This window comes from Ochotona curzoniae, unplaced genomic scaffold, assembly GCF_017591425.1.
Source record: "Ochotona curzoniae isolate NIBS_2020 unplaced genomic scaffold, NIBS_Ocur_1.0 contig_4501, whole genome shotgun sequence".
In the NCBI taxonomy this organism is placed as follows: Eukaryota; Metazoa; Chordata; class Mammalia; order Lagomorpha; family Ochotonidae; genus Ochotona; species Ochotona curzoniae.
In genome coordinates, this window is record NW_024466307.1 from 18,346,909 (window position 1) to 18,374,405 (window position 27,497).

At 40.7% G+C, this 27,497-nt stretch overlaps 1 protein-coding gene across 3 annotated transcripts; it reads left to right on the forward strand.

Moving 5' to 3' along the window:
• The first annotated feature begins 4,032 nt into the window (after window positions 1-4,032).
• On the forward strand, window positions 4,033-26,683 carry SLC25A46 (solute carrier family 25 member 46). Of its 3 annotated transcripts, none has more exons than XM_040986140.1 (8): window positions 4,033-4,361; window positions 8,112-8,154; window positions 9,244-9,301; window positions 11,166-11,243; window positions 13,137-13,237; window positions 17,747-17,803; window positions 18,746-18,803; window positions 22,911-26,683. In XM_040986140.1, the coding sequence occupies exons 1-8, from the start codon at window positions 4,067-4,069 to the stop codon at window positions 23,487-23,489; spliced, it is 1,269 nt and encodes a 422-aa protein (XP_040842074.1). In that variant the 5' UTR covers window positions 4,033-4,066; the 3' UTR covers window positions 23,490-26,683. The 3 variants fall into 3 exon arrangements, with proteins under 3 accessions (XP_040842074.1, XP_040842075.1, XP_040842076.1); XM_040986141.1 differs by having other exon boundaries at window positions 23,154-26,683; XM_040986142.1 differs by having other exon boundaries at window positions 4,302-4,361; window positions 8,117-8,154.
• Window positions 26,684-27,497: the final 814 nt, after the last annotated feature.

A 27,497-nucleotide genomic window follows, 5' to 3' on the forward strand; every position in this document is an offset into this window, starting at 1 on the left:
TTCGTGTTCATTAGCATGTTTCAGACTAGTCTCTAATATTGTAACTGGCATCCTAGATCAGAATAGATTTTCCAGAACAAGCGATATGAAAAGTGAATCGTGGGGGAAGGGTCTCGAGGCTGCACATTACAGAGCTGCGTTACAGAGCGTGCTGGCTGCTTGCTGGCTCCTGACTCCAAGGTTCTGCTCACGGAAACTCTAGCAGGCAGCAGGTAACGGCCCAAGCCATCGAGTGCCTATAACCCACACGGGAAATCTACTTCTAATGGGGTTCTGCTTTCCAGCCATGCCTGAACACAGCCCAGTCATCCCAGGGGTGAACCAGAGGAGAGAGCTCTGTTAGGAAGAACTTTTACCACGGACTCAAAATGCCACCTGCACGGAGTCACGCAGGGGGTCCTTATTCCAGCAAAAGGTGGCAGCAGGACGTGTGAGAAAGCATGCTTTTATAGCAAGGGGGCGGGTATTGGAAGTATGGGGTCGTGAGGGATTGGTGGGCGGCACCTGAGGGCACGGTGCCACAAGGTTCCAATACCTACAATGGCACTGGGTCTGAGACGGCGTGAGTGTAGTTACTAATCTTCAGGGCTGATGTTTAAGTCACTCCTCACATGCGCTCCCTTCTGAGTGAATAAGTTTAACAAACTTTTAGAAAGTATTTTCATGAGAAGATGCTAATCACTTTGAACTACTGGCTACCTCACAATTAGTAATTTTTGCCATGGAACAACTTTGAAAAATCACAACTTTTTACTAACTGTGAAATCAATTTATCAACGAGTCTATAATTGCATTTAGTTCTTGCTGTATTATCTGTTCCTTCTGCCAAACATTTCGATTTCTCATGCTCACCAGTGGAATGGTGCCTGGTATCCTACCAACAGAGAACGGCACTCAAAGCTCAAGTGATATTAAATCATTCATCCATCTTAGGAAGGTATACAGAGGCCGAAGCCGACGAAACAATAATTTAAGAATTGCATTGCATTTACCCATATTTCAATTGTATCCTCGTTAGAAGCTGGCTCCTCTGTTGAATTACAGAAGCCAGGATATGCTTTTAGCTTCTAAGTTTGTCCTGGGAGATAAGGTACATTAAGCCACAAATGAATACTAACCGCAAATATTCATCTGTTACTCTCGTCAATGAATGTTGGTCACTTTCTGAGTGCATATTTTAATTAATTTCTTATGAGTGTGCTAATTTAGTTCAAAACTCCAAACTCTGTACTGCTTCAGCATCATTATTTTAAAGAAATTTTGAAAAGGTATCAAATGATAGGATTTCGATGGTGTTCATGATAGGATTTCGATGGTGTTCTGCAATTTGCCGATTTAATCCCATGAACAGATCTAGTAATCCAGGAATAGCTTTGCTATTGTCTTCCCATAACTGAATGACTGAATCAGCTATTTGAATTATTGAATCAAGTTAGTTCTTCTTAGAAAAAGACTTTTTTATAGAGCAATTAGAAACTACAAGGAAAAAGCTAATTACTTAGCATACATGCTTCTGCGTAATTTTATTTTGCCATATTCTCTATGTGAGTATAATGTCTTTACAGAGTGAGACCATGATGTATACATTTTTATAGGAACATTTTCACACTATTCAATATCCACCTCTAAATTAATCTTTCCCTATCTGGATTCTACGTGCTTTTCCTCCTTCACTAGTAGCACTCAAGACCAAAGCTACCATGATCTCTCACCTCCACAGCTCAGCCTGCTAAACAGCAGAGGTTTCAAGTGTTGCCCTATGCGGAAGTCATCCTGGTCCTTGAGTGCAAACTCAGTGAGGTGACATCCTTCCCCTAACCTCAGCACAAAGCCGCCTTTTCTCCTCCTGCGAGAGGCTCCTGGTCTCTCAGCTCTCGTATCCTTTCATTGGCGTCCTTCCTCACTGCCACCCAGCTGGGTTGTCAGGGTCTGAGGCTTCTCCCTGCCTAGAAGATGCCCCCGTCCCAGGTGTTGGCACAGGGTCCACTCAATACTTCTTCCCAGTCTCTGGTCAAAGCTACTCTTTCTAATAACACTTCCTGCTCTGAAAAAGCTGACTTTCAAAGGACTGCCTCCGTTTCTCAGTTCAACATAATCATGGCATTATGTCAAGTACCACATGTTTGATTTCTTGACATAATATTCTTATTATTCATCTACCTAACCTAGAATGTCAGCCCTAAAATGCAGATTTTTTTTTACCTAGCTAATTAAATTCATCACTACGTCTTCATTACAAACTCCAGGATCAAGCACATATGCTCAGGAATATATTCTAATTAAAGGACTTCGTGAACATATTGTCTTAATAATTAACTTGAAAACAATAATGCTTATTAATAATGGCTTAATATTCAGATTTCTTCCAGTTTTTCTTCTATCTTGGGCCACACACATGTTAATTATTTTCACACATGCCAAAAGCATGTTTAGGAAATAAATCGTTCATTCCTTTCCCTATATTTGAGAAGTTAAAAGATAGGATCACTTTCATAGTTCCTGATACACTGTTAAAATGCTCTCCATCAGAAAGCTGCTAAGTTGTATATTATGCAGTGAATGAGAATTTGTCTTCTAAATATTGGGATTTTAATAGATAATTATTGCTATTTACCATTTTAATTACTAGAAGCTTGATTCCCTTACAACCCACTTGCACTTTAACTGCCTCTTAATATATTTTGCTTATATTTGTACTGATTTGCCCTTATTCAAGGATAAGCACTCTTTTGAAAAATGTCATTTCCCCAGTTCTGTCTTTCAATTCTGATTACTATCACTTTCTTTTCTCATTTAAAATTCAGAGACTTTTATACAAATTATTGACTGATCCAGATTTGTTAAAAACCTCCTGACCTGTTGTCACTCATAAGAAGTTTTCCAATCTACTGCATAAGAAATATTCACTTCTCTCCAGGTATTGTTTAGAAAATAAAGAAAATCATGTATTGCAGTGGGATTTGACAGAAAGCTTCTGATGATTTTACATCCTCTCCACCCCACCCTCGAACTGGCTATTCAGTCCCTCCTTTTAATAATCCATCCTGTTTCCGCTGATGTGGGCATGAAATCATGTGGTGTTATATATTTTTTTAATTAACGACACGTTTGCATCGGTCTTGCCTTACTTTCAAGTAAATGTGAGACTGTTGGTTGGCTCCAGGCGAAGTTGACTACCCCTTTAAATCGAGCTTGAGCTGCCCAAGGTGACCAGCGGTGCGTCAGGGTTCTCTGCTGAAAGCCCTCGGAATGTTGGGCGTCCAGTGGAAAGCGGGGACACAGCACAACCGATGGGGGGACTGGGGAGACCTGAGCAGAGACGCCGCCCCCAGAGCCATGGAGCACAGGAAGACAGGTAGCAGGCAGGCGGCTCAGCCCAGGGGTCCCCCCCTCCGAATCCAGGGCCCTTCTTTATCCCTAAATCCCGTGATGAGGGGAGAGCACCGTGTGTGGGTCCACTCGACCCTGACAGAGAGCCCTCGCCTGCTGTCCAGTTACCTAGCCGGGCACTCCATGCGAGGAATCAGGTCTCCACAATTTTATCTAACCCCGCCAGGGCCGGAGACAAAGCTAGAGCAGACGTCACCCACACCCAGCAACCTTGAGCCTCCAGCAGCTCGGCGGCTGCAGGGAGGCCCAGTGGACCGGGCGTGGGGCAGCACCGAGACACCATCAGCTCCAGGCTCGCGTGAGCCATTCCCTCACAAGACACCTGCTCCCCCGACTGCGCCACCCGGGGTAGTACCACCTCCTACACCCAGCCCTGTTCTGGAGTCCTCGGTACTGCGTTTCATGGACGCCTAATCCGCTGCTCACCTCGTCCCTAACACCAAGTTTAAGGTCGCGCCCCGGGTGACCGTCATTCCTCCTTAGCAACCTAGTCTCTACGGGCCCGCCGGAAGAGCCTGTGATCACGTGCTCGCCCGTTTTCCGGGTTTTCAGCGTGGTTTCCGCTTGTCAGAGTCCTCGGACGCGGCGGTCCGGGCGGGGAAGCGCGCGGCCCGAGATCGCGGTCCCCGGGAGTGGTGGGCCCCCGAGGAGGCCCTGCCCGTCCTGCCGTGCCGCCATGCACCCGCGCCGTCCGGAGGGCTTCGATGGCTTGGGCTACCGGGGCGGGGCCCGGGACGAGCAGGGCTTTGGCGGCGCTTTCCCTGCCAGGTCATTCAGTTCGGGTTCGGAGCTGGGGCACTGGGTGACGACTCCGCCCGACATCCCGGGCAGCCGCAACCTGCACTGGGGCGAGAAGAGCCCGCCGTACGGTGTGCACTCGGCCTCCACGCCGCGCGAGGGCCCCGCCGAGGAGCCCTTTCCCGGCTCGGGCACGGGCACGGGCACGGGCGGAGCGCAGGCCCAGAGCAGCGGTGAGGGCGTGGGGCCCCGGGGTCCGGGAGTGGGGAGGGTCCGAGGCGCGGGGGTCTCCTGAAGGGTGCGGGAACCATCCTGCAGTGCCCCGGAGCCGCGCTCAGGTTCGGGGTGCGGGAAGGGTCTGAGCCGCGGGGTTGTCCCGCAGCACCCCGGAACCGTGCACAGACCCAGAGCAGCGGCAAGGGCTCTGAGACCCAGGGTTCGCGCCTCTAGGTGTCCTGCAGCGTCCGGGAGCCGCCCTCGGGCCCTGGGTCTCAGCGGTGTCCTGCAGCACCTGGGAACTGTTTTACAGCACCCTGCAACCGCGCTCAGGGCCAGGGTGTGTGGTGGGTCCCGGCCGCGGCTGGATCCTGTAGCGCCCCGGAACCGTGCACAGGCCCAGAGCAGCAGCGATGAGGGCACGGGGACCCACGGTCCAGGTGTCGGTTCTATCCGAGCTGCAGGGGTGGCCTGCAGAGCCCGGTGCCTTCACGGCCTCCCTGTGCTGCACCTCTGAAAGCAGCGTCTTCCTTTACCTGTCACAAATGTACCCTCCCCTCCGGGACCGCCTCCAGAAAGGACATCTGCTGGAGCTGTGCGGCGTGGGGTGCGCAGTGGGAATGTGCAAGGCTCTTGGCATCTTGGATGCTATAGCTTGCGTCAAGAGACTGTTAGGTAACCCAGGCTGGCGGCTGTGTTTTTCTGGCTTCAGTGAAGGCATTCGCTTGAACGTTTGTGCTGTTTGAAGAAAAGCCTTTCACCATAGGCAGGTTTGGGTTCTAACTTCAACCTGCTGTTCATCAGCTGGACCCCGGAGCTGTCTTTTCCTGTCTTTCAGATGTGTGGAGGAATAAGCTAGAGGCTTTACGTGGGGATGAGATAAATTAGCACCTGCTGTGTACAGTATGGGACATTGAGTTAGCTAAAAAAAAGAGTTACCTTTTGAAGCAGGACAGTTGCAGGTGCGTGTTTTTAATCCAAATCTAGACATTTTTTTTCCCTGTGCTTTTTTGTGTTGCTTTTCCTCTTCAGACCAGAAAACTCCCTGTAACAGTAAGAAACACCACGTCGTTTCATAACAGAACTGGCAATCTCTGTAGAATGTCAAAAGCCTTCCTTCTTAAAAATGTATTTAATTTTGAAAGACTGAAAGGAAAGAACAGTTCTTCCATCACTGTTTCACTTCTCAAATGCCTGAACAGCCTGAATAGGGGCATGCCTAAGCCAGGAGCCAGGAACTCCACCAGGTCCCCCACTCTGGTGGCAGGGACCCAGGAACCTAGGCCATCATCCACTGACGTCCCAGGAGCATTTGCAGGGAGTGGCTCGAACGCCACGCAGCAGCCACAACACCAGACATGGCAAGCCGTTGTCACGAGGTCTGCCACGGACCTGTGGTAATGGAAACACTGCATGATGTACCGATTTTTCAACATTCTTTTTATATGAAGTTGCAGGAGTAATTTGACTTGAATAAACCACGAGGCAAAGACTTTAATGATTTTATGAAAAGGTAAACAAGTGAGAGTGTGTGTGAGGGAAGGTCAGCGACTTCCAGTGTCACGCCGGCACCTTTCTCTTGGGTCAGCCTGAGCCCACAGGGGCACTGCAAGGATTTTACAAGTTAGTTATCAAATAATTAAGAATGCATGCAGTTACTACTGGGCTACCTTCTTAGGAAATAAAATTTCTGTTTTTAGGTTTTCCTAAGTTACACCTAGAAAAAGAATTCCTTTACAAAAATGCCAGGCAAGGTGTTTAAAAGGCCGGCCAATGTAACTTAGCAACCTCTTATAGCTTACACAGTTAACCCCCTCCAGAAACGGCAGAGGCATTTTTTTTGTTGTTGTTGTTACTACTTAGGGACGATCATGAATGCAAACATTGTAAAAGCTGAAAAGAAGAAGCACTTGAACTAGACATGGAGGCTTTCCAGGAGCGTGCGTGCTCTTCAGGGCTGAGGCGCTGTGTCTGTGGTCTGACTTGGTCGTGAGGACTTCGCCTCCTCTGAAAGAGCGAAGGCTGGAGACCGCACACCCTCGTGCGTGTTGTATTTAGCTTGGCGGCTGGTCCCCCGGGACCTGGGATTGTGTTGCTTCACGATTACGGTTTCTTTAGTCGAGGAGAAAGACTTTGTTCTTTGACGTAAGCTAGGAGTGTCCCCAGCCTTGGCATTTCCCAGGTAACGACAGGAAATTCCCTCAGCAGCAGCTCGTGGATACAGGCACCTGTCAGCCGTTACTCACTACTGTGTAAGGCTGGAGACAAGGAGGGGAGAGCTGCAGTGACTCCCTTTGGTCACCCTGACTGTTCAAACCAGTCGGTGTTGTACAGCTGCTCTCTGGAAACTAGTGAGATGTGCTTTACAGCATGAGAGCTAAGTTTCGGTCAGGGTCAGCCAAGGGAAAAGGAAATGTTAAAATGTTCTTATTTATTTATTTGAAAGGCAGAGAGTGTGTGTGCATCAGCTTGCTCACTCCCCAAACCGATGCAAGGGTCAGAAATGGGTGGACGAAAGCAAGGCACTCTCTCCAGGTGTTCCCTGGAGCACCATGCACCACCTGTGCAGGCCATCAGCTCAGAGCTGGGTTAGACATGGAGAAGCCTGAACACAGGCCTTCACCCATGCGGAATGCTGGCTTTGCAGCCGGTGGGCGGTTTAACTCGCTAGGCCATAGTGTTGACCCCTGCCCCCAGAAAAAAAAATTAAGTGATTGTTGTCAGAAATTGAAAGCATGGGCACAGTGGCTAAATCCTCACCTTGCAGGTGCCAATGTCTCATAAGGATGCCAGTTTATGTCCCTGCTGCTCCACTTCCCATCCAGCTCCCTGCTTGTGGCCTGGGAAAGCAGTCGAGGACGGCCCAAAGCCTTGGGACCCTGCACTTGCAAGGAAGACCCGGAAGAAATTCCTGGCTCCTGGTTTCAGATTGGCTCAGTTCCAGCCTTTGCGGCCACTTGGGGAATGAATCAACAGATAATGGAAGATCTTTCTGTCTCTCCTCTCCATAAATTTGCCTTTCCGAAAAAAAAAAAAAAATCTTTGAAAAAAAAAAAGAGTTGAAAATGAATCATCCTTGAATATTTGTTCCATGCAGTGTTTAACGCTGTTTGAAATAGTTGCCAAATCTTAAATGGTGGATGATTTTGTATTTAAAAAATGACTATCTTTCTGGAAAAGAAATCACAGGTTAAAAACCCTAGTCTCATGTGGCAATAGTGAATTGGAACTGAAGATCTGATGCACTTGGCCCTGGTACAGTGGATTAATTTGCTCATCCTACCCCTTGCAAGCACCAAGCACCCGTGGGGGTGCTGGTTCATGTTCCGGCTGCTGCATTTCCTGTACAGCTCTCTGGGATAGTAATGGAGGATGGCCCAAGGCCTTGGCTACCTGTATTCACATGGGAGACCCTCAGGGAGCTCCTGGCTTCTGTCTTCAGATCAACTCATCTCTGGTCTTTGTGGCCAATTTGGGAGTGAACCAGTGGATGGGGGGAATCTTTCTGTTTCTGCTTCTTTCTGTAAAACTGTCTTTTTAATAAAAATAAATGAAATTTTTTTAAAGGATCTGATGCACCTTAAAAGCTCTGTACGCTGCAGCTTCCGTTAGTTCCAAAATGTCCTTCACTCTCTCAGGTTGCCTCCCTGGCCCCTGTCAGACTTTGACTTTCATAGTAAAATGAACGCTGTGAAGAGGAGAAAAGGTTTACAGTAAGTCTAAGTAGTGGTTGTACGTAATCTTTTTTTTTTTTTTTTTCATTTCAGAACAGTTGAATAGATTTGCTGGATTTGGTATTGGACTTGCAAGGTAATAATTTATGTAGATTTTTAAAGAGTTTCTCTTTAGAATATTAATAGTATTTCTTTAGGGTTCTTCAGAGCAGTATGTTAAATATTGAGTAATATTTCACAGAAAGAAATGGTTATTTAAAGTCTGTAACTTGGTATTTTTCCAGCAAGAGTTATTCAGTGTTACAAACACTAAAAACTTCTGTAATGGATATTGTAACAACTTTTATGAACCACCCAAAGGTTAAAATCAAATGTTGTCTTCTTTTGCACCAAAAATAATTGCATGTCAGATTTCTAAGCATTGAAAGGCTAAGAAGGTATTTGATAGCATAGAGTCTAGATTTTGCTCACAATTAGAATTTGGTTCGTGAGAACTGCACATTTTTAATTCTGTGATCGCGTTGCTTGAGGGAAGTTGTTGTGCTCTTCAGTGAATACCAGTTTCAAATATATTTGAATTTCTCAAAACTTCATCATCTTCATCATTTTAAAAAGTTTAACTCCCAAGCCCTGTAACTTACATCAAATCTGTACATGTTAAGGTAATATAAAATCTGTCTTTTCTATTCTGCCAATTCATTTTTTTAAGCCTCACTGTACTTCAATGTTCATTTGAGGTTATTTTAAAGTATGTTTTGTGTCATTGTTGGAGCATAAGCCCACAGCCATGATGACTCTATAGGGAATGTTTCAAGAAGAAATATTTGACAAATGAAAGAAGTCAGCAAAGTCATTAAAAAACGATTACATTTAAGTGTCGAGTTGGAGAAACATGTTTAGGATGAAGTTCATGAGGAACAGGTGATTCTGCAGTTAAAAATTTTGTTCGGAGGAGATTTTCTTAAAAAATTGGAAATTAAGTATTATGTACAATTTCCCTCTGTTTGCTAATTCTGGTTTTTATTCTTTCTTATATTTTATTTGATTATTTATGGAACCATTTGCAAATATATTTAGATATTTGGAATCTTTTTAGGGTTTTTTTGAAGAGTGGAGAACAAAGTGATTCATAGTTTGGGGACAAGAATAATTAGATACATATCTGTATCAGGTGAAATGTGCGCATGAATACATACATGTATAATAATAAATCATTTTTCTGTAGTCTTTTTACAGAAAATGTACTGGCCCATCCTTGCATTGTCCTACGCCGGCAGTGTCAGGTAAATGGAGTCTCTGTGACCTTGGGAGGTGCTGTGCTAACCCTGATTAAGTGACAAACCTCAGATAAATGATATGAAAGTGTGTAGTTATTCCATTGGAGTGTTCCGAAATCTTAATAGAATCTCAAACATTCTTATTTCAAAACATCATTAAGATCTTTAGTTATTTAGAATTCTGAAGAACTTTGGTTATGTGGATCATATCGGATGTTTGTCATTTTAGCAGTTAAAAATCTACTTGGTATTGACAGATTGCATTTTATGAAAAATAACTGCTTTAGAATTTTTAAATGTTCCGTGTCTGGCATAACAGGAGTTACCCATGTTCTCTTCTCTGCTTCTCTGTTCAGTCTTTTGGACAGTGTTTGCAGAGGAAATAAGAGAAAGGAAAGCAAGGGTCCAGTCTGGGAATCTATGCAAATGAACACAGGAAGAGTATTTTATGTCTTCTCAGATATTTTGGGTATTGTGCTTTGAAATTATGCCAAAACGCACTGAGTAGTGGTTTCCTAAAGGGTGTTTGCATTGTGAGGTCTGATTCTGCATTAGTGAGCAGAATCTCTTATAAGGTTCCCTTATAAGATCTAGTGAGAGATCTGTTTGAATTCTTTATTGAAAATGTTGAATTTCTGAGTTTCATAGGTTTTCTGAATTTTATGTTTGAGTACATAATGCTAAAAGTCATCTTTGTAAAAGCACCATTGATCCCATGGGAAAAGTCAGCAAGAATTGGAACCTGAGATTATCAACAACAAATAATGCAGGGATTTTTAGTTTGAAGTTACAATCTTGACTCATTTTTAAAAACATACCTAGTCCAAGTGAGTAACTGTGGCCTATGATTTTAGAAGCAAAAAATGGTGTTTTTGAAAAAAGGCACTAGTTTAGTTTGTAGTTCCATCATACAAGTGCTTTTCCTCCTGACGGTCTTCTTGCTGCTTTATGCAGTTCTCAGGGGACTAATCAAAACCATACCATGTCTTCATGGGGCAAGCTGCAGCAAAGTTACAGTTTTTACTGCTCCATGAAGGATGTAAATGGGACGTAAAATACAGTTAAATACAAAAGAACAGTTTTTGATTTGCACTAAAGTAAAGAGCTAACAGTGTTACCCACCATCGTTATTAGCATCATTCGTGAAAATGTCAACATGGGCAAATGATGCCCTGGTATCTTCAGGAAAGTAACTGTAAGCTGGTTGAGGCCCTCAGGAATCACTGGACCACACTTGTGGTCAGTGCTGATACAATATAACTTATTTTACAGTTTAACTTTTTTCATGTTTGTTTGCTGCTAGAGGTCAAAGAGTAGTTTGTTATTACAAATCTGCTTCCGTTCAGCACTGGGAAATAACGTATGCTTTGAGAAACGCCATTGATGGCGTTAACAGTGTGTATGCGGGAAAGCAGTGCAATCCAGACATATCTCACATGGTGGTAATACTGCACTGAGGTCCTGTACACGTTGTTTTAACACCCTTAACTGACTGATAAGTTACCAATTGGTTGCAACTTTTGCTTTGCTAAATACTTGCCTAAAGTGAGCAAGAGTTAAAGATGTTATTCTGGTGTTTAAGGAAACAGTCTCGAACAGCTCTTTGTTATATAATTTACATTTATATATAAAGATATATATATGAAGATGTATATATCTTCATATTGTATTATGTAACCATAATATTATTATGTAACCATAATATTATTATTTAAAACACTCTCAAGAGTAATTTTGCTTGCACAATTTTGACATTAGAATGGACATTTTGTTTAAACTGAATTGTACTTTATATTTTTATGGCCTTGTTATTTGTTGGCATAACGACAAAAATAAAAAAGAAAATACTGTGTAATTGCTGTTTTTGCAGGTTAATTACCATGCTCGGCATTATCATCTCACTCCATTTACAGTCATCAATATTATGTACAGCTTGAACAAAACTCAGGTGAATATTGATTGTTTATTTTGCTAGAGTATATGATAGGTAGCATTTGTGAATATTACAAGAATAATTCCCTTCAATTTGATTCATAAAATATCTGTTATAGAAAAACTTAAGTAGCGTAGTAATATGGTCTTGACTCTTCCAAAATTTAATTAACTCAGTGAGTACTGTCAGAAACTAGTAGCAGATAATATCTTTAATATCAAGAGGCTTATAGCTTAGTTATGAATATTAAAACTAAGCCTGTGGTGCAGTAAGATAGATGCAGTGTTAGAGATGTAAAATGCTATCACTGTAAGGAAGAGAATTGGGACTTGGGGACAGGAATTTAGCACAGTTGGCCAAGACACTGGTGAAGAGGCCTCAAGCCACATTAGAGCACTCTGACTCCTGACCTGGTTTGCTGGCAATGCACACTGTGGGAGTCAGTGCTGATGGCTCAGGTACTCGGATTGAGTTCCATCTCCCAGGGTCAGCCTGGTCCAATTCTCACTTAGGTAGTTAGGGTGTAAACCAGTGGAGGGTTTTCTCCTGTACACACTTCCTAAGTATAAGTGGGATTTATGACTACAGTATGACTAGGAAAATCTTTGGCGAAAGAGACACCCGAGTTTTATACTGTCTATCAAGAAGGCCACCTGTTCATGATAAATGTAGAGGAAGCCAGGTCCAAAGCCAGGTGGCAGGAGACTCTGAGTCTGCAGGAGCCCAAGGACTTGAAGCATCCTCTGCTGTTTTTGCAGGCCGTTAGCAGGGAGTGGATTGGGAGTGGAGCAGCTGTGACAGGAACTGGTGCGGTGGCAGTGCCACAGCCTGGCCCCTGGATGGATTTTATGCAGTACTATATAGGAACTTGAGGCAGGGACTGAAGAGTAAGAGAAAGATGGAAAAATGGCTAAAGAAGGATCCAGAACATAAAGGCCTTCAAGGAATCACACAGTAATATTTAAACTGGAAGAGTACCACTGAAGCTATTTCAGCAGTGAGCAAAGTGTCTTGATTGCTTGGATTGTTTGCTGTATCTATTAAAATTTGAAATATTTGTGTTCTTAATTTTTTTCTAAGAACTTATCCCACAGGTGTATATTTATAAATGTATGTATAATGTCTGTACCTATAACTATAGATGCCACTGTGACCCTGTAAATAACAATGAGATTAGAAATGGCAAGTTTCTATCAGTAGGGAACCAGTGAAATAATTACAGTGTGTTTATGTGACAAAATGCCAGATAGCATCTAAAAATTGAAAAGGCAGCTCCGAATGTATTGATATGACAGAATCGCTAACATACTCTGTGGTTCGAGAAAGTACTGCTGCTAAAATGAGCAAAGTAATAACCCATCTGCTCATACAGAGATAGACTTGTGTCTCTGAAAGACAGACAAGCTGCTTCTAGGAGACCGGGACAAAAAGGAGACCAGCTGCTTACCTGAGACACATTGCTTTTTTCTTTTGAAGTTGTACTATATTATTTATGAATATAATGTATGTTTTGTACTTTGGGATGATGAAGCTGCAATACAGGGAGTTAGGAAATGCAGTAGAGAAGCAAGTAATTAGGGGGTTTGAGTAGTTCTGGTTGGGTTAAAGCAGAGATATGTAAATGTTGAGAAACCTAAGAATAATTCAAGGGGTAGGACTTGTAAATATTGAGAAAATGTAACAAGTTAATTGTTCATTAATGATATGGAAGTGTTCATCCTGGGCTAAATATAGGTCACATAGCAAATGTTAAAACTATCAAATTTCATTTATGTTTCTCTACTTAGATTTCTGTAGAATCGTGAATTACTCAAATATTCAGTAGATGCTTAATATCAAGTTTTATTAAGACCCGTGTTTTCATGTTTAGGCATTAGTAGAAATAATAATGACTTTGGTTCATTTTAGGGACCAAGAGCCCTCTGGAAAGGAATGGGAAGTACATTTATTGTCCAAGGAGTCACGCTGGGAGCAGAAGGCATAATTAGTGAATTCACACCTTTGCCAAGGTACCTTTTTAGCATTTTCCTGGAGTTAATTACAATCAAGTTCCAGTAAAATATGATAGCTTCTAACTTTGAATCTGGAAACTTGTCTAAAGTGGCTGAAAGAAGTAAGAAATAAGTTAGTTGCTATTTATAACTTATTGCATTAATTTGTGGTAATGAAAGTGCTTCTTGATTCAGTGTCATTGAGAGAATTTTTTTACTACTACTGCTATGTACCAGCAATGGCTAAGTTAGAAACAAATGGAATATGTGAGCAATTTTTTTAAAGATTTATTTTATTTGTATTGTAAAGGCAGATTTGCAGAGAGAAGGAAATACAGAGAGAAAGATCTCCTGTTCACTAGTTCACTCTCCAAGTGGCTGCAATGGCTAGAGCTGAGCCAATCCGAAGCCAGAAGCCAGGAGCTTCTTCTGGGTCTCCCATGTAAGTGCAGGGTCCCAAGGCTCTGGACCATCCTCTACTGCTTTCCCAGGCCATAAACAGGGATGGGGAGTGGAGCAACTGAGACAAGAACTGGTGCCCATATGGAATCTGAGCTCATGCAAGGTGAAGATGCAGCCACTGGGCCATGGAATGTACCTTTTTTCTTTTCTTTCTTTTCTTTTTTTTTTTTTTTGTTTGTTTGTTATGAATTACTTATTTTGGGCCTGGGCCTGGTGCCATGGCCTAGCAGCTAAAGTCCTCGCCTTGAATGCCCCAGGATACCATGCGGGCGCTGGTTCTAATCCTGGCAGCTCCACTTCCCATCCAGCTCCCTCCCTGTGGCCTGGGAAAGCAATCAGGATGGCCCAAAGCCTTGGGAACCTGCACCCACGTGGGAGACCTGGAGGAAGTTCCTGGATCCTGGCTTCGGATTGGCTCAGCTCCGGCCGTTGCGCTTGCTTGGGGAGTGAATCATCGGACAGAAGATCTTCCTCTCTGTCTCTCCTCCTCTCTGTATATCTGACTTTGTAATAAAAATAAATAAATCTTAAAAAAAAAAAAAAAGATTTACTTATGTTTTATTTGAAAGGCAAAATTTCACACAGAGAGAAAGCGAGACAGAATGTCTTGCATCCAGTGGTTCACGATGCTTGGGACAGTCACAGTGACAAGTAATAAGGAAATCTTGGAAGAAATATAATAAATAATACTGGAAATCATAAAGTTGTTAGGTAAATTAGGCCTGACTGATTCTGCTTATTGGCACTATATTTTTCTGTATCAGTCCATGAATATTGTCAATGGCTTTAAGTGGTTCATTGATTCAAAGTTAACCCTCAGTACAGTGAATTTTTTTAGATTGTTCAGGAAGTGAAGTAGTTGAAAGTATATGCACTAGGACACTACAAGTAATCAGTTTGCTGACTTAGTCTTTGTAGGGAAGGAAACGGAGGCCAGAGAAATTGGTAGTAAGCCGTTTTCCAATCAATGTTTTGAAAGAACCTCACAACTTTGACTTTCCCTAATATAAGTTTGCTGAAAGATTGAAAACAAAATAAATACTAATCAGCTGACAGTTTCTTAATCTTAAAAGGCTAAGTGTCTGTTTTTGGCCAACTTTGCCGCACTTTTTTATTTCACATTGTAAGATCAGCAGTTAATACGTAGAGTTAAATATTCTTGGTCCTTCCACAAAAACAAAGATGTATACAAATTTAACAAAATGTAGAACATTTTGTTTAAAAGAATGGCAAAATTCAGTGTGTTTGAGCATCCCTAATATAAAAAAATCCAAGACTAGATTTCAATCTTTTCAAATTGTTGATATTTATTATTATTGTTGTTAGAGACTGGTAACTTCTACGCAGATGTTTCAAAATCAGAAAAATTCTGAAAACTCAGCCTGTCCTTGCGGCCACAGCATTATTTGTTTCAGGTGCTAGTTTCAGATGCAACTTTTTCGCATCTATTTGGTGATGTGTTAAACAGGTAACGATGCCTGTGTAAAACAAATGAAGGAGTAGCATTAATTTCAGCTTAAAAGAAAGGAGAAGCAGAATTACTAATGGGAAAACACAAAATTCTGAAAAAAAAAAGTCGCTTTTCTTTCTCTTTAGACATATGGACCTGCCATTTGTGTGAGTCTTGTGTGAGTTTCCCTTTGCCGTTTATGTTCCTAGCTAACATTTCCTGAGCACCAGCTCTGTGTCGGGTCCTACTCTAGAAATCAGGATGTCAGTAAGGGAAAGAAACAAAAGGTAGCTGTTACCCTAAAGTTCATAATCTAACGCAAGAAATATGTCAAGTACAACAATACCACTGATACGTGAGTAATTAAAAATAGAAACTTGTTCTCTGAGGGAAAAGAATACGGTTTTATGAGAATTTTTTTTATTTGAAAAGCAGAGGTTGCAAAGAAGGATTAAGAGAGGCCTTTCATCCAGTTCTAACCAAATGGCCTCATCTGCTAGAACTGCGCCAATCCGAAGCCTGGAACCAGGAGCTTCTTCCAAGTCTCCTATGTGGGTGCAGGGTCAAAAGCTCTTGTACCATCCTCCGCTGGCTTTCCACGCGTGGTAACAGGAAGCTGGATCAGAAGTGGAGCAGCCAGGACTGGAACTAACACCACATGGGATGCTGTGCTTACCAGCTATGCCACAGCACTGGCCCCTGGGAGAATATAAGGAGATGAGAACAATGTCCTTAGTAACCCCATGCTTAAGCTGAGATGTGGGTGAAACCACAGACTGGTTTGTCCAGAAATGCTGTGGAAGTAGCAGGCCTGGGGACTCAGGTAACACAGGAGGCTCAGTTGGTTGCAGTGAGAAGGCGAAACTGAGAAAGGTGTGAGTAAGATAATTCTGTAAAAGTAGGTTGGAGCTAGATTCAGCATGCCTTGTAGGCCACTTAAACGAGACGGAGGAGTTTTAAACAAGAACTGTGACGTCAGCTGGTAAGCTGCAGCCGAAAAGGAATACCGAAATGAGTAAAGGCATCTTAAGTCTGCTGTAATAGGGATGAGAAATGATGATAGCTAGGACCAGTGTAGTAACTTTTGAGGTGAGAGTACATGGATAATTTTGAAAGATAATTGAGTAGAATTGGTGATAAATTAGGAGTAGTGGATGAAAGATAAGATTGTATCAGCGACAGCATCTAGGATTTTGACTTGCATAATTTGATGTCAAAGGAAACCATTTACTGAGAGTGTGAAGTGTCTTTAAAACAATTATCAACTTTTGGGCAAGGTTGACCTTTCTTGGGGTGAAGAAAACCAGTGGCTAATAAGGTATCAAGCCAGCAACTTATTATAATTTTTAGAAGCTATCATATGAAGTGGGTAAGTTCTGAGAGCTCTTAAACTGGAGTTTCTTAAATTGACAACATTACTAGATAGAAAAATATTGGTTGCCAACAATAGTTTTTCATTTGGATTGTGATGCCATCACAGAGAAAAACAGCAAATCTATCAACTCATTAATTCACAAAAGTTTTTTTTTATTTTATTACTTTCTAAAATGATATGTATGAGACAGGAACATTCATTACCTTTGATATTTGGTCATCTACTGCCAGACCCCACCTCCCCTTTCCCTAAACAACTCTCATTTAGGGGTGTGTGTGTGTGTGTGTGTGTGTGTGTGTGTGTGTGTGTGTGTGTGTGTCCCTATCATTAATTTCAGGTGGGACCTCCTGTAACCAAGGTTACTACCTGTGTGATTTTTTTTTTCTTACAAAATCATTTGCCACTTGAGCTTAGAACCCTCTGCCCTCTGTGGTTGTAATAGTGTAAATGTCTTAGTATTTCCTCTCAGTGACTCCTCAAAATCCACTTACTTTGTAAAACACAGGCTATTTTGAACACAATGAAATATTCCTCAAATGCAATAGATTTCTGTTTAACAGCATCAAGGAGAGAACACTCAAAGAGTAAGCAGCAAAGAGATATGTCAAGTTTGATTTTGTAAAATTCAGTTCATTTTCATGTCTTTTATCCAACTAGAGTTGTCAGTAGGCAGATGACTTTATGTTAGCATAGAGACTTGAAGCCTTAACTGAAGGTAAATGCAATTGGCTGGTTTAAAGGAGTGCATCATATGAAATGGGGGAAGAAGAGGCCTGAACCTTCTATAACTTCAGCAACATGATTGCTGTGTTGAGAAAGATCCTGCAGCTGGAGGAAGGACCAGAAAGATGGTAAAAACCCAAAAGAAGAGCTGGGTTGTGAGGGAGCAGGGAAAGGACAGAGGGCTAGCAACACCTGAGAGCTGAAAGTATCCAGTGAGACCCACAGTGTAAAGTTGCACAGTGGACTTTGTGTCCCAGCTCCTGCACTTTCCATCCAACTCCCTGCTTGGTGCCTGGAAAAGCAGTGGAGGATGGCTCTAAGCCTTGGGACCCTGCCCCTGCATGGGAGACCCAGAAGAAGCTCCTGGCTCCTGAAGTATGTCCCAGAAGGGGAAATTGTCACATTAGAATGTATTTGTCTTAATATTAAAACAATATTAGAATCCGGTTATCCTTTTGAAAAACAGGATAAAATAATTAAAATTAAAATGGCTCTTACTTTCTTTTTTATGTTGTAGGGAAGTTTCACACAAATGGAATCCTAAACAAATAGGAGAACACCTTCTACTGAAATCGTAAGTATCTAAGTGGTTCTTTCATTGACAATTTCCATTACTTTTTACAAAGGCATAAATTTTATTAATTTTAAAACTAAAAAAAAATTTTAAATAAATATGATGAAAGAATTTAGAACAATAGAATACTTGTGCAAGTAGAACTTCAAAAAACAAGTTACACAGAGTATAAAAATAAGATGTTGAATACCAGGCCCAGTGTGGTAGCCTAGGGGCTAAAGTCTTCATCTTGCATGCACCAGGATCCCATAAGGGCACTGGTTAAAATTCTGGCAGCCCTGCATCCCATCCAGCTCCCTGAGTGTGGCCTGGGTAAAGCATTAGAGAATGACCCAGAGCCTTGGGACCCTGCACCCACATGCAACCCATGTTGCGTATGCTTGCAAGATTGTAACTTGCTCTAAGTATTGGCGATGGTATCTCCATTTTTCGGGATTAAAGGAACCTTACTCAGCATTGAAGACTTGTTTTGGCCCTCTGGCTGGAAACAGGGGAGTAGGTAACGCTAACAGAATACCAGTGGCAAGTAGACCCGTTAACATGCACTCTCAGGTTTATAGGTCGCGTAGGCTGTGCACAGGGGGACAGTGAATCGTGATTGAGTTTCTACTTTGGTGCTTTAAAATAAAATGTTCACCATATTATTTTTTTTCATCTCTGTTGAATAAAATGGTCTGTGTTTGTGTCTTTTGGTATCAATAAGGGAACTTCAGAAAATTCAAGAAAAAAGAAAAAAATAAGTTCATTTCGATGCCAGATAGTGTTGAAATCCAAGAGGAATTTTTTTCCTAAGACATGTTTTCCGTAAACGTTTTGAAGACTCCCCCTCATGGTTGAAAACCTTAAGATCATACTAAATTGAATGTGTTATGTTGATATTATTAGACACTAAACATTTGAGTATAAGCTCATTGTTTAATAAATTTGTTTTGTTTTCTGCAGCCTGACTTATATAATAGCAATGCCTTTTTATTCAGCAAGTCTAATTGAAACAGTACAGGTGAGCTGCTTTTACTGTCTTTTTTTTTTTTCAGTAAAAATATCTTTTGGATATTCAGTGTATTATATATGTCTGTTTACCAAAAATGCTTAGGTAGTATCTTATTAAATGCTTAGATATTATCTTATTAAATGCTTAGAGTATCTTATTAAATGCTTAGATAGATATCTTATTAAATGCTTATTTCACAGTTGTCACATGTTTATCACATTTCTGGTGTGTATATTTCCATTCCAAATTTAGGTCACATTTTTCTATCTTTAATTATTAAAAATTATAAGAATAATTTTGAAATATATTAGCTGTATTTTTCATTCAGACGGCCCAGAATCCAAGCTGTAACTTGCTGTGAATACAAACATTTTAGGCCAAGTTCTTGATACAACTGAGGTCATCGCGGTTTACATGACAGTAAAATAGTAAGTCATTGTCTGAATATAAACATGTACAACCATCCAGACTTCAAGCCATGGCACCCACAGGTCGTGTACTGCCATTCTTCTGAGATGTACTTCTGAAGGAATGTTGATAGTACTTGCTGTGGTAACCACATTCATCCCTTTGGGTATGCTTATGGGATTGGCTCCAGGACCCCTCTGTGGATATACCAACATCTGTGAGGACTCAAACGCCTTATTTAAAATGACATAATATTTGCGTGTAAACTGCGTAACATCTTCCTGTGTACTTTAAATCATCTTTCGATTACATGGAATACCAAATACAAAATAAACACTGGCTGAACAATTATTATAAGGAATCGTCATAGGAATAATGAGCAGAGTCCATACATGCTCAGTACAGTTCTTCTAATCATTTTCATCTGTTGTTGAATTCATGCGTGCGGAAGTCGTGCAAAGGGAGGGCCTACTGAACTACAAATCTAAAGCAATTTCTAAGTAGAATTTTAGTTTTTTTAATTACTTTTAGCCACATGGTGGCGCTTCTGGTTCACTGAATTAAATGTCATTCACGATCACCAATGCCCTTTTACTCAGCAACTCTAAATGAACTAATGGAGGTGAGCTAAGCCGGTAGTGTGAAGGTAGTTTTTTAACTTGCGCACCGAACTACTTATAAAGCTTTCTTCTGTCTTCAGCACAGGTCTTTTACCATCATTTCTTTTTTAAATATGTACAGGTATCCTTCTCTAAGAACCCTGTACGGCTAAGCCTTTTTCCTTCTAATTTGTCTTTCCTACTGATTTTCTTTTCTGGCCCCATTATTGATCTTTGCTTTATTTAGTTTGTTTTGCTGGGAGTAGCCTGAAGTTAACATCCTGTGATATAAGATACTCTCCCCTTGCATTCAGCATCATATAGTAAATGCTGTTCCTCTTGTGAGAGGTTTTAGAGTTTGCAGAGTTATCACTTTAAACAAAGAGGAAAATAGTGAGAACGTGATTAATTCAGGAAAAACAAATGGCATGTGGTAGATTTGAGGAAAGCAAGTGTCAGTTTCACATTTCTGAACCTAAGTTAGATCTGTGACAAACTCATGAAGCTTTATGAGTCTTAGTTATACAAGCGCTCTGCTGTGGGACAGGGTTGTGTTTGCTCATTATCTTTCCCTTGTATCTCCGACTTCCTTGTAAAAGGTTTGTTTTTGATCTGTCTGTTTGTTTGTTTTCATTTTAGGCTTCTCTCTCCTGTGTACACCCTAAGTCTCTCTCCTTGAGCGCACTCAGTTTGGTTCCACACTTTCCATCCTGGAAGAGCACATTTAGTGATAAGAGTCATTTTAACTCTGATGACAAAGTGAACTAAATCTGTGTCTCGGCTCTTGATGTGTTTATTCCGACTTCAGCAGGTCTCCAGGATGCGACTGTCGTCCTTTGCGCCTTCTTTCTTCCCTTGGCTCAGTGCTGTCTTGGTTCCCAGGGAGCGCTGAGGAGAGCGCTGCTTCTCTGTGCGCACCATCTCCTGAAGAGTGCTGAAGGCCTTGAACGAGAATTTCTCAGTGAGCAATGTGTTTGTTGAGAATCCTTGTTCTAGTTTCCAGGTTTAAAAATCCGATCTGTGTACTCACTCAAGATTAAGTTACAGTGCTTGTATCTTTACTGACTAAGGATTCATAATAACATTCCCCAACATTTAAACTTCTCAAAATAGTATTGTTAGTATTTTGATCAACTTTACATTTTTAAAATTTTTCTTTTTCATGCTATAGTTCCTTAGACTCAGGGATTTTTCCCTTCCCAGCCTCCTCCCTTCTCCCCTACCCCTGCTTTATCCTTTATTGTAACAACAGTGTAACCCTTCAGCATACTGACTTCACTGTTTCAGCTAGTCTTCCTTAATGGTTAATTTTTTTAAAAATCATCAAATATTTAAAGTGCCAACATGTATTAGACCATTGTATACCCTAATAATACAGCAGCAAAGAAAAATCCTTTTTCCTTATAGCACTTCCAGTCTTGATAGATAGGCATAGATAAAACTCCTTACTGTGGTAACAAATACTAAAGAAGCAAAAATAAAGCAACAGAGGTAAAAGGGATGTACAATTTTTGCGGAGAGGCAGTTTAAGGCTGTAGTAAGAAACGACAATTGGGGCCCGACGCAGTAGTTAAAGTCCTCTCCATAAACATGCTGGGATCCCCTATGGGCACTGGTTCTAATCCCGGCAGCTCCACTTCCCATCCAGCTCCCTCCCTGTGGCCTGGGAAGGCAGTCAAAGCCTTTGGTCCCTGAACCTGCGTGGGAGACCTGGAGGAAGTTCCTGGCTCCTGGCTTCAGATCGGTCCAGCTCCGGCCAATGCGATCACTTGGGGAGTGAATCATTGGATGGAACATCTTCCTCTCTGTCTCTCCTCCTCTCTGTTTATCTGACTTTGCAGTAAAGATGAATAAATCTTAAAAAAAAAAAAAAAAAGAAATGACAGTGAGTAAGTTCTGAGGCTGAGAACAGCGTGGATATTCGGAAGGACACCAGGCAAAAAGAAAGCAGAAGACGAGACGTGGTGGGATTGTCTTGCGGTGCGAAGTATCACCTGTTTACTAGAGGTCGATTTATAGTCTGTGCAGCTTGAACCATGTCATTGTCATCTAAACTGTAGGCTCTGCTTGGAGCTTACATGTTTAACATTTCTGAATTTGGAGTCTTCTCTTTGAAATTGTTACACTAGCTCAGTGTAACGTAGTCATTTCCCTCCTGTCTGTTCTTCTGGCCAGCAGCCTAGGGATGGTCTCTGACCCTGTCTGTCATAGCCCAGATGGACTTCACCAGCAAGTCTTGTTGACTTTGACCAGCACAGTTGATCTGCTCTACTTTGACAACCTCCTCCTGGTCCAACCCACTGTATGTTTGTTCTCAACTGATTTCTTAACTTCTGCCTCTGTGGGTCTTTGCACAACAGCCAGTACTGTTTTTTTAAACTCATGAATTGCATTGGTCCATCTTCTGCTTAAGACCTTCTCATCTAATTAGAAGGCAGAGTCTTAAAAGTGATGCCTGAGGTTTTCATGTGGCCTTGACTGCCTTTGTGTCTGTCCTCTTCCGAAGTCAGTGCTGCAGCCAGTGAGCTTTGGGCTGTTTTTTTGTGCTTCTCCGTGCATACTTCTGCAGTCTGTATGACCCAGTTTGTTACTCGGATTTCTGAAATTGTTTAAAAAAAAAAGCAGACATCTCAGGTGATAAAACTGACTAATATTTATTTAATATCTACTAAATATCTGGCCTTTTTCTTCTTTTTTTTTCTCCTTTTAATTTAATACAACTCTCTTTAAAAATTAGGTAGTATTAATTTTCCATGTTTATCGGAATTAAACTGACAGGAAGAAATTAGCCTGGTAGTAGGAATATGACCAGTAACAGAGGGGGCATTTAAACTTATATTGGACGTAAGCGGTTGATGCTTTTCCAAATGAGTTCTGAAGAGTTGCCATCCCCTCACCTTTCTACGAATACTTCTCAACCTGCTATCTCTTTTATGAGGTTTTATTTGAAAAATAATCCAGTAATTTAGATGACAGTTGCTTCCTGCAGACCATTCTTGTGCTTCCTCTCCAGTCAATAAATCAGGATTAAGAGGAACTGAGAGTTCTTTTTTTGTGTGTATAGTAAAATAAGCGGATGTTATGATTGCTCTCTTTTCTTGTATTTCAGAGTGAAATAATTCGAGATAATACTGGCATTTTGGAATGTCTCAAAGAAGGCATTGGAAGAGTGATTGGCCTGGGAGTGCCTCACAGCAAGCGGCTGCTCCCCCTGCTCTCCCTGATCTTCCCCACAGTGCTGCACGGCCTTCTCCACTACGTCATCAGCTCCATCATTCAGAAGTTCGTTCTGCTGATTCTAAAGAGAAAGACGTACAATAGCCACGTGGTTGAGAACACAAGCCCAGTACAGAGTATGTTGGATGCTTACTTTCCAGAACTTATTGCTAACTTCGCCGCCAGTCTTTGCTCTGACGTTATACTTTACCCGCTGGAAACAGTTCTGCACCGCCTTCACATTCAAGGAACACGCACAATCATTGACAACACCGACCTTGGCTATGAAGTGCTTCCAATTAATACACAGTACGAGGGAATGAAAGACTGCATCAACACTATAAGGCAGGAGGAAGGAGTGCTTGGTTTTTATAAAGGGTTCGGTGCTGTTATAATACAGTACACACTGCATGCAGCTGTCCTACAGATTACCAAAATGATTTACTCTACACTTCTTCAGAATAGCGTTTGAGATTTCGATTGCATCACCGGCTAGTCCAGAAGGACAGATCTGGACAATGTGCTATGAAATTGTGAGGCATGAAATGAAAGATTGGGGAGGCAGGCTGGAGTGAAAAGCGCAGCTGGCAGAAAAAGTGCATTCTCGCTATGTGGACTCTCCATTTGCCTTTAAATTACATGTATGTTCTTTTTCCTCTTTTCGATCAAGCCTATTTGGAAGCTCAATAAAAGTTAAGCCTGTATGATTTACATTTTTAGCCAGCATAGCACTTAATTGCTGAAGTAAAAATGATAGCAGAAGCAAAAAATTTATCATCAGCGTAAACAAAATGTCATAGCATAGAATCGGTTTCTGACCGTGCTGTCTGCTACGTGTTTATTTTACCTTCTAGATTGTTATTGTAGCATCAGTTTTAACCTTTAAGAAAATCAGTCTCAGCATCATTGAAAAAGACTAAGAGTATTAGATTTAGCAATCTGTAAGGATTCAAGGGTTCCAATTTGCATTTCTATGTAACCATTTTCATGGCTATATATACATACCATATAAAAAACATTTATGTACCAACATATAACTTGGAATTTCCTTCATCTTTATAAATTTTGTACTCTTAGATCATTGCATAAAATGGAATTATGCTTTCTGCTTGAGTATCAGAACAAAGCATCAAAAGCAAAGGTAACGTCCCCCCTGCAAATTTAAGCCAATGTAGCATACTTGTCCATATCTTCACCCAATAGTTCAATGTCAGAAGCTGGAAATTTAACATACATTTGTAAAGATTGGTTTGCTTAGCTAATTATGGGAATTAACAGGCTATTTTTAGAGCCAGTTGTAAAGAGACATACAATCATGACATCTATCACTGTTTCCACTTTCACAAATCGTGTACTTAAAAAACTCTCTCCTGCCTTTCTCTTCTGAATGATTTGTCTTAAAACAAAATTAAAATGCACCTGCAAATTGTGCCTCTTTACTGCTATATAGTTATAATTAAGTAGTAGCTTACGTTTTTTTCAGGTGTTACATAAAGTTTTGTTCACCAAACTAGATACTCATAAAGGGAAAAAAGATGTTATCCTTATCACTTTTTAAACTTGGATGAATGCTAGAGAAAAATTGCAAACCCTAAAGAGAATTTATGCTTGTGTTTTCTGGTTGAAAAGAAAAAAGCATATTTCTGCAAATATGCAAGTTTTTAATCACGTTAATTATTTTAATTTTAAATGTAACTTGAAGAATTAGACACTTTTTATAGTAAAATAATATGTATTTGGCCTATCATTTCACATTTTAAAATGTCGTTGCTTTTTTTGGATTTTACAGTTTTACTACACACTGTTAACCCCTCTAAAAGCTATAACCTTGCATAGTTATCCAACCTAGAATGTGTACAAGCCAAAATTTAGTTTTATTGTTAAATGTCACAGGAAAGGATACTTTAATGATAAGTAGTGTTAGAATAACAAGAACAAAAAAAATTCCTAGAAACTTGTGAAACATAACCCCTCTGCCTGCTTTTTCCACTTTGGCGTGTGAGTATTAGTTATGGAAGCAACTATTTCCGTGTTTTAATTTTAGCCCCACTAAAGATGAACAAAATAAGTTTAAATATTGATCATGGCTAAACAATGTTATGAGTTTTAATATAGGGAAACTTTCTTTTCTTACAAACAAGGTGGTTTAAGGCAAAAGTAAGGCAGAAAAGGTCAAGGTTTACAAGAATTTGGGAATCTGGATGGAAATGAGTGAAATGTAGTGAACATCTTGAAGGTCATTGGAAGTCAGCGTGGACATACTAACTGCAGATTCGGAATGTACCTGTTTGGGAAGTCTAAAACTGAGAGACTGAACCACACACTAGTGGGGCTGCTCTTACTTTCTGTTTCTGAAAAAAATACAAATTAACATCAGGACTAACATTGAAAAGTGGTCAGTTTGACCTGCCCAATGCATTTCAGTGATTATATAGGAATAAATAAAACAGCTCTCATGCCCCATTTTAGACTTCCCTTCCTCCCTCCTCCCCGACACCCATACTGGCAGGCAGGGGAGAAGGCAGTGCTTCTGATTTCTTGGCCATGTTGCTTAAGATAATAGTTCAGTATAGTATTTTTAAGTTCAGTATGACTGCTAGTGTTAAAGATAAGATTAAGTCCCACAGGCCAACGATCCTCTTCAGTAAACCAGATAGGCCACGGTGCTTGTGTTGTGCTTGCCTTACATGATACGGCTTCTTAATTTGAGTCAAATAGATCAAGTAATTAAACTGAAAACTGGTAGATGTTAACGTATATTACGTTAAATCAATTTATGAATTGATTTACTAAGTATGTGTATATAGACTTTCCTGAGATGCCTTCCTCAGTTTTGTTTCATAGACTCATAAAAGCAATGCCTAGGTTCTTAAAATTATTTAAGTCTCCAGGCTTTCAGCACTAAATTTATAAGTATGAAATAATAAAATAGCTAACTTAAAAGTGGTTATGGATTAAGGCAATACACGCCTTATCAGGTTTTCTTAGACGCCGATTATAGATGAGAGCTTGCCTGGTCACTTTGCAGCTGTGCATGACTACTCAGAAAACTCCTTTGTAGCAACGCATTCACTTAATTGATTGGACACAAAAACTCCAAGTTCATTACCAAGTATTCATATATCTGGTTGGCATTTTGCGGGGGAAGATGCGGGGAATGCTCTTTGATCGTTCTGTCAGCTGGAATTTATACACAATGCTGCCATCTGGTTGCTTGCTCATGCTTCTCCACAGAAAAGGCTGTTCTGCCAGATCTTCAAAAATTAGCCAGTTTTGCAGGTTTGGGGATTTTTGTTTGTTTGTTTGTTTTTGTCAAATCTTAAGCAAATAGGATTCCTCAGTAGCAATTCACATCTTATTAGCATTTAAGTGGTACTTAAGGTTGGCATTTCTACTTTCTGTTTAAAGTAGTTGTACTTAATCTCTCCCTCCTAAATTGAACGTACGTGTCTTACTTTTGAGTCATTGAGTGTTGTCCAAATATCATGTTGTGTAGCAGAGTAATAAAATTTGTGATTATACAATGAATCTTAATATTACCTCAGCTAGAAGAGGTGTTTTGTGTTTGTATCTTTTTTTTTTTAAGTTGTTTTTTTGCCTTACTGGCATTTTAAATGTTTGGGGTAAACTATATGATAAAAAGTTCAATAAAATGTTGAAATAAAATGAATATTTTTCTCTTATTGATGCAAGAGGACTATGAAGGCATTAAAGTATGTTTCTTAGGAAGACAAAAGACCAGAAAAAAGTGTTGGCATAAAATTTTTTTGGTCCACCATTTAAAGCATCTTTTGTCATCATAAGAATAATGTCAACTGATATGACTCATGAAACAACATATATTTCCTAAAATAAGGTTCTGTGTGTTTTGTATTTTGTACATGTTACCCTTCCCAATTTAATTCTCTCTCAACAGCCCAATGATGTTTTTGGAACAGTGCTGTTTGGTGAAGTTCTATTTTTCCTAGAAAGGAAATGGGTACAGAGAGGTAGTGACTTGTCCCACAAATAGCTACTTTGTGACAACCAGAACATGGCAAGTGGACAGTTCCAAATTCCTGTTCTTCCACAGATATAGAAGTAGCCAAAAATTGTCAAAATCAACCTTTTCCAGGATCTAAAACAGTTGGTGATTTACAGCAAAGTGAGTGCTCAAACCAAAAATGGTAGGAAGGTTTTGTGGCATTTTCGGTTGCCTTTGCTTCATCTCCTCCTGAAATCTGTGACAGCTTATGTTCCCAGCATGGAACCTGGTCCTTGGTTCCACAAAGTAGATGCTCTTAGCAGTGTAATGCCATATGGTGCACAGAAATTACAAAAAAAAAAAAAAAAAGACCTACATGAGAGTGGTGCTTGCCAGAAATATTGAAGGGAATACTTAATTTGTAGCACACACAATAGATATTTGAAGCCCTACGAAAGAATAAAGAATACCAATGGCTAAGCATAAATCAGTTCTTGGACTGTTGGTTTCTCATCC

Coding starts and splice junctions, on each gene's coding strand:
- SLC25A46 (XM_040986140.1), top strand. CDS start 4,067: ATGCACCCGCGCCGTCCGGAGGGCTTCGATGGCTTGGGCTACCGGGGC. Junction 9,302..11,165: donor TCCTACGCCGGCAGTGTCAG/GTAAATGGAGTC, acceptor CTGTTTTTGCAG/GTTAATTACCATGCTCGGCA. Junction 18,804..22,910: donor GTCTAATTGAAACAGTACAG/GTGAGCTGCTTT, acceptor CTTGTATTTCAG/AGTGAAATAATTCGAGATAA.